Here is a 7,733-nt window from a genome sequence, read left to right as displayed (position 1 = left end):
GATCATGTCCGGTTAAGCACTTTGTCCGTACGATGACAAGCAAACAAGGAAACGGGGGTTTGGAATAGTACTATGTACTAGCTAGGGTGGGGGGGGCCTGGGGGCTTTGATCATTAAAATGATAAGCTCGTTTTTATTTATTTTAAAAATAATTAATTATGAAACTACTTCCTTACGGCCAACTTATTTATTTTAACCCACAAGAAAATGAACCCAACAACGCCACGTCTCGAAAGATTATTGTAACTTCACTTCTTGTAATCTAGAAATTAGGGAATTTAATCTTGATTCAGGCCCCGTGGCCAAGGTTTCAAGAGTATGATATAAATGATAACTGATAAAATAATGACATCTAAAAGTAAAGATGGTGGAGCCAATCACGCTCCTCTTTATACTATAAAATTGTCTAAAATCATGCTTCTATAATGCAATCTATGAAGAAAAAAAATTATTCTATAGTTATTTAGCAAATAACAATTCACTCCAAAACAAAAGAAGAAAGAACATAACTCAATTCTGAACTCTTTTTTCTTACCGCGCTTTTAAAAACCAAGAAAAGGTGGAAAAAAAAGGAGAGTTGAAAGTTAATGTTAAAGAATAAGATTAAGAAAGCCTCAAATTACAAATTTCCCACCAAAAAAAGAGAGAGAAATACAAACCAAATAATCCACAATTAGACCCTCTTTCTATCACAAATTCTATAAGTATCATTGATTATTCTATAGATGATTTTTTTCTCTGGCTAGCTATACTAGCCCCCATGATCTTGTATTTCTCTGCATTTTAACCTTCGCTCTCACCCATATTATTTTCCCTTTTCACAAGTTGTTTAGCTGCTGCTGTAAGAACCAAATATCCTCAAGATTCCACATATTGTCCGATGTGTCCCCACTGTCCATTGGCCATTGATTGCTGCTGTGCTCCATGGCTTGGAAATCTAACCCGTGGTTAAAAAAACCAGGTGGACTAATCATGGACTCCGAGTAGCCAACTTGGCCGGCTTGGAAATAATCCGGATTGGTGTTACGATTAACCGGGATATTGTAATAATCAGTAGTCAAGTCCGAGACAGGCGAAACTTGAGTAGCAAACGAGTCCGATGAGGCAGCAGTGCTAGAATTCTCCGGGGTGTAACTTTGTGTAACATGTGAGACACCAAAGTCATTGCCGTTGATCCCATGTGGTGCCATGACCAGGTTCCCGGTGCCCACGTCACGATTGCTGATTGAGTGCTGATTGGTGGCAGGAGCAGAGACGGTGGCAGTGCTGGTGCTGCTGGTGTTGGTGGCAGTGGCAGCTGCCGCAGCTTGAATTCTTTCAACTAACCTAGGCATCCATAGGTATCTCATGGTGTCCTTGAATTGCTTGCTATTTACGTCGCATTTAAGCTGCTTTGCGTGCTTTTGTACTCGGGTTCTCCAATAGTTCTTGATTTCATTGTCGGTTCTCCCTGGCAAGTGTTGTGCAATTTTAGACCATCTGCAAATTGTTCAAAATTAAATAGCAATGTTATTATTACTTGTTACGGCTAAAATTAAAAGTAATTAATAAAAGCAAAAACATTCTTGTAATCAAATGACATTTGCTAATTAGTATAATTAGAGCGTGTTTGGTTAGTATTGCATACCGATTGCCCCATCGAGAATGAAGTTCAAGGATCATGAGTTGTTCTTCAAGAGTAATGTTTCCACGTCGAACATCAGGCCTTAGATAGTTGAGCCATCTTAATCTGCAACTCTTTCCAGTTCGTTTGAGACCTGTTTCATCGAGTTAGGTTTTGGTAAAGTTATTACGAGAACAAATTAATAATTGGAAAAGAAAACGGAGCATTTTCGCTCTATACTAGTACTACTTTTTATAGTTGATGTGCTTTTTCACAAACTTTTCGATTAAGTTGTCTTGATATAAAGCTGTACGGCTGTAAAGAACAATCATCTATCGCAATATTATCTCATTCTTGTAAGAATAATTCACACCATCAAATTCCCACATAGGAACCTAGCTACGAAGTTCTCATCAACGAGAAATATATATATAGATATATATATTGAAAGGAAAGTTTGAAGATTTTGGCCCTTTTATTTGAAGTATACAAGGAAGACCCATTGAAGATTATGAAGGTAAATAGAAGCATGACAAAAACAAATTGAGACATGTTGGTCAAGTTGTTCTTTGGCTCTTTGCCGTCTATATATTGGAGTTATTGATATTTTGATTGGAAATTAAGGGGTGTTAGAGAGAGAGAGACGGAGAGAAACCTATAGTTTACCTGCACAACGAGCCAGAGAATTCCAGCGTCCCTCGCCGTGAGTAGCAATGTAATTGATAAGCTTGAAGTCTTCTTCAACAGTCCATGGACCTCTTCTTAAGTCACCCATCATCTCCTCATCACTTTGTGTGGTGGAGGAGGAGCTGTTGCTGTTGCCTTTAACATCCATCATCAACATGTATTTCCCTTAATTGGAGAAACTAATTGATTGAAAGAAAGAAAGGTTTACTTTAGAGAGGATTTTTAGAGAGAAAGAGAGAGAGGTGGATTATTCAGGAAGGCAGAGAAGGTGGGGGGTTTTATAGATGTATAGATGGGTTTGAAATTATTTGAGAAATAGTTAGAGAAGAGAGCAAGCCGCAATTTGGAACTCATGGGGTGTTTGAATTAACTAATGCTATATTTAATTACCACTTAAGCTTGCTAGTTTAATTATGGCAGTGAGTGCCCATGCGGCTTTGAAGTTTGACCCTTTGACTTTGCTGCCCTCTTTCTTTTTCTATGCCTGAGTTTTTTTTCCAACAATCATCCAAACTAAGATGTAAAATATAAATTATATTAATTTTGATATGATAACAAAATTAGTATATGTGATTTAATTTAAGCTGATGAGATATGTGATAGTGGGTACTTCTGAAAAATAAAAAAATAAATAAAAATTACGAACTATTCACCTTCAATGAATTTCGAATTTTCAAAACATATTACTGGATTATTGATGTCTTGTGAAATCAACACGGTTGATATGGTTTAAAAAATATGTTCCAAATTATGTGTATATATTTAAAAATTAAATTATTGCTACATTTTTCTCTTTCTTTCTCAAATTTCAGAAATATTGGTGTTTATCCTCTTCAAACAAGAGCAATCTCCATTTTCCATTTTCTTGTGAATGATTTATTTAGATAATGATTATTTTTTAAAGTATTTTTTGTTTGGAAATATATTGAAATAATATTTTTTAAATTTTTTAAATTTATTTTTTTATACCAACACATCCTAATTAAAATCATAAAAAAATATTAATTTAAAGCAAAAACAATTAAATTTTTTTATTTACTATATCATAATCATAATTACTTTCAAAATAAATTATGACAGTAAAAGTAGAAATTAAGTATAATTCTTTATATTTTTAAAATCAAAAGAGTGATTACTATTAGTATAACGAGGTGCTCAAACCTTTTCTAAGAACTATACACATAACAATACAATAACTATATATTCAACAAGAAATCTTTAGTTTTCTTCAAAAAATCTAAAAAAATGTTTTGGGAAAAAATCCCATAAAATAAAAGGCTATATAATGAAACTTGTTGTAAAGTATGGTAAATAATAAATTTTCAATAGAAGAAAAATTTTAAAACGAAACTTGTTGGTCTAATAAAAATATCATAAATTTATTATTATTTATCTTCCAAAAATAAACTTATGCATACATTTCTTTAAATATGATTCATAATTATACTGAATTAGTGTTAATTTGGCATGTTATGTTGCCCCTTTTGTGGAGACAAAGGATTTAAGATCTCTTAATATTGAAGCGAATTTAATTTATAATCGCATGGAGCAGCGTGGAAGAATCCATAAAGTCATCCCGGACTAGTTTAAAACCGAGACTTAGTTATTGTTGTTGCTGTTGAGTCATCCTGTATATTTCATTGCTAGAAGCCATTCAATTACATTTTAACTGAAAAAGAAAAAGAAATGGGACTCTGTTGTTCAAATCAATGTCTCCACTGCCTTAGAAGCGTCTTTATCGCCATTATTATCACCATTTATTGTTTATTTTGTTTCTACTCGTTCATCTTGCTTTGAATTAGGATAGCCCCAACCTAGCTATTGCCTTTCTGACAACACACACTCTGCTTTGAGATTTAATTTTGGAATAATTACAATATATTTAAATTTTGAACGTAATTTTATCTTTTCGTTTTACTTTGAGAAAGTATGATTTATATATGCTCTAAATTAAATAAAATTTAAAAAAAAACAAAATTTCCCTCATGTAAAATACATAAAAGCACACTCACACAGTCACACTAGACACTTTCTCTCGTGTGGCTTTATCTCTCTTGGGATTTACAACTCAACCCTAAAAACTGGAAATACTAAACTATTGCATCTTATTTTTTCTGATAAGGTACCCCTCGCACGTGCATAGTAAAGAACTTCGACACAATTTATTGATTTTCCATGATGGAAGCATAATGTGGATTGATACACGTGTAGGGTGTTTCTGGCATAGAAATTTAGTGAGATGTGTTTTGTTTTTTTTACAGAACCCACAAAAGAAAAGGCAAGGAAAAATATGTAACATGTGATCTTGATGGTGACTTTTTGTGCATTAAATGAATTATATTTAAAAAAAATAAAAAAATCCAACCACCACACTCAACCACACCACCTTTCTAGACACCCTTTTTTAAACTCTACAATTTTTAGGCTGCCCGCAGTGTGTCTAGGATTGTGGTTTTACAAAAAAATTACCAAATTGGAGTAATCTGGGTTCTAGATTTGAGATTGTTTTAAATTACCCGCAGAGTTTTTTTTTCAAATTGTGCTTATGTATGTTTTCTCTTTTTTTAAAGTGTCGCAAATCTTTGGATAGTCTTTTAGTTTTATTATGAATCCCTCTTCCTCTTCTTCTTTTTTTCCTGGGGTAGATTACGATTTGGTTGAGTTTTGTTTTCTACCTGCGCTAATGGCTTCAGAATCTTGTATGCTGTACTTTCTCGGAATGGAATGGTTTTGATTTATTGAGGTTTTATGGGTGCGCATACAATGATCTACGGGTTTTGAGATTGTTATCTCTCCTTTGAATTGTCATTCACCGCTAGATAATGAACTTATTTGTACATTTTGAATCGGATTCTTGAAATGTATATTTAATGTGATAGTTAAATGGATGCTCATGAATTGTTTGATGAAATGCCTGTAAATAATTTGTGTTCATAAGACTTTTCAATTTCTGGGTATATATGCTAGGATGAATTTAGTTATTAAAATGAATATAATGATAATTTTGTTATTTTGATGGTTCAAGAACTCTATAATTAACAAGTAAAATAAATATAATTGTAAATATGTAAATATTCAGATTTTTACCTTTTTGGCATGTTAAGAATGTAAAATGTTATATAATATGTAAATTGTATGATATAAAATGTAATTTTTTAAAGTATAACAGAAAAATAAAAACACGATAAAACTATTAAAGGTTTTCTCGAATTATCCCTTTAATTTTTTGCATCTTTATTAATTTATATATATATATATATATATATATATATATATATATATATAAGTTTGGATTAAAGAAACTCTTTCTATAGATATTTCTGAAAATATCCATGATCAATCGTTCATAAAAAGTCACGTACACTTTACAGAAGTTTTCAAGAGGTTCTCTTCGGAGGCAGTATACAGTGCTTAGTGTCATTTTAATTAGCCGATTTAATTGAATGTTTCGATTGCCTTGAGAGCGGGGTCAAGCTTAAATGAATTGCTGCTTTAATTAAATCCCCACAAAAATTAAATCCCTCGAGAAGAAGAAACATGCAAACTGATCAGGACCGAGCACAAACAGATAGGATATGTAGATGCTAGACAATTTCTTAATTGTTTTTTTTTTTCCAGTTTTATTACACCCGCCAACTTTTTTAATTCATTACAATATAGTTAAAGTCTTGAAATTAAAAAATTACCTTTAAGATTTTAATATTATTTTCGTTGGAGATTTCAAGGGAACTTGTTTTTTGGCACGTTGCTGCCGTATCATTTAACTTATTTATAATTTTTTATTTCTAGTTTCTAAGAGATTGTTTAGAGTTATTTAAAGCACAGTTTTAAATTTCTATAAAATTTAAATAATTATTATTCTTAAAATTAATAATATATTAATTTTCCTAGGAAGGAGGGAGAGGTAAAATCATAGTTTTTAACCAGGTCCAGCAGTCGACCCAACCCCAAGCTTTAGTCATGAGTTTTAACCGGATTATTAGGTTATTTTGAGTTAATTCCCGGTTTAAAAAAAATAAAAAGATATTGTTTTTGTTAAAAAAAAATAGTCTTTGAGTTGCAACCGGATTTTTAAATGAATCTTGTTGGGTTACCAAGTTAACGCAGATTTTTAACCGAGTTACTCGGGTTTTTGTTTTCCTCTCTTTTTTTAATCCAACATGGTTTTGACCTTGGAGCGGTTAGGTCCTGAGTCGATCTGTCGAATTGGTTTTTAAAATCATAGGTAAAACACGAGGGAGGAGGGTGTTAATGACAAAAAATAACAAGTAAATAGACTATGAAAATTTTTGTGATAACGTAATTTTAGTTACTTAAAAAAATAAAAAATAAAAATTAAAGAGAGATACAAGTAGAAAAGGGAGAATAAAATCCATGATTCATCAATAATAATTAATATCTTTATATAGTGTTTCTCTTTTCTATTTTTATCTATCTATTTTTGCAAAGTAAATCTCATTCAGTAATTAAGAAAATACAACTAATTATAATTTAAGCACTATAAAATTTCTCATTTCTCATGTAACATTGGGGCAGACATATATTTTTGATAAAATTCTTCAATATGTAGTTGGAATTCATAAACTTAAAAAGTGTCGGATCATTTATAATTTAAAAAGTTCTTAAAAGGATTTGAAGTTTCACCACGTAAGAAGATATGTCCTAAAGAAATTTAAATATATACCATTTAATTTTAGGCAGTGTGTTTGTAATTATAATAGTAATTACTTTTCAAATTATATTTTGCTTGTAAATATATTAAAATAATTTTTTTTATTTTAAAAATTTATTTTTAACATTAATACATAAAAAAAATAAAAAATTATATAAAAAAACAATAAAAAATTCAAAAATATTTTTTAAACACGCTATTAATCAATACATAAGCAGGGTTGCCTACAGGCTACTCCCTGGTACGCCATGCTTTCATATTTGTAGTTATGAGATCGTAGTGAGAATTAGAAGTAGTGCACGAAACTTTTAAAAACACATGAAACGAAAATTATTTAGTATTTGTGAAAGTAAATTAGTTAAGAATTTAACTAAGATTGTGTTTGGTTCAGATTTACAATTAGTTATGAGGTGAAAATGGTTAAATGATGACGTTATTTTTTTAATAAAATATTATATTAAGTTTAATTAAAAATTAGTAAATAAAGTGCATTGTTGGGACCTGACGATGATGTGAAAGGAAAAATCTTGGATGGTACGGAGAAAGAAAGAAAATGGCAACAAGATAAAAACCCCCCGCGCCCCTCCACCTTTCATCAATCTTTCCCCCCACATTAACATTGAACCTGTGTCGTAGGAGTTTATATCAAGATTATTTCATTATTTTAAGAGTTCATTCAAGAGCACAGTGGATTTAATATTTAAAATATTTTTTTTAAAAAAAATATTTTAAAAAAATATAATTTTTATTTTTTAAAATTTATTTTTGATA

At 30.8% G+C, this 7,733-nt stretch overlaps 1 protein-coding gene across 1 annotated transcript; it reads right to left on the bottom strand.

The window, feature by feature from the left end:
• Positions 1–577: 577 nt before the first annotated feature.
• Positions 578–2,567, bottom strand: LOC7484850 (transcription factor MYB108). The gene is made up of 3 exons (XM_002311333.4): positions 2,270–2,567; positions 1,628–1,757; positions 578–1,479 (listed from the first exon to the last, which is right to left on the bottom strand). Exons 1-3 carry the CDS (start codon positions 2,445–2,447, stop codon positions 819–821), a joined length of 969 nt encoding a protein of 322 aa, XP_002311369.2. The 5' UTR covers positions 2,448–2,567; the 3' UTR covers positions 578–818.
• Between the last annotated feature and the right edge of the window lie 5,166 nt (positions 2,568–7,733).

Source organism: Populus trichocarpa, chromosome 8 (assembly GCF_000002775.5).
Source record: "Populus trichocarpa isolate Nisqually-1 chromosome 8, P.trichocarpa_v4.1, whole genome shotgun sequence".
In the NCBI taxonomy this organism is placed as follows: domain Eukaryota; kingdom Viridiplantae; phylum Streptophyta; class Magnoliopsida; order Malpighiales; family Salicaceae; genus Populus; species Populus trichocarpa.
This window is presented reverse-complemented; position numbering and strand designations above follow the sequence as displayed.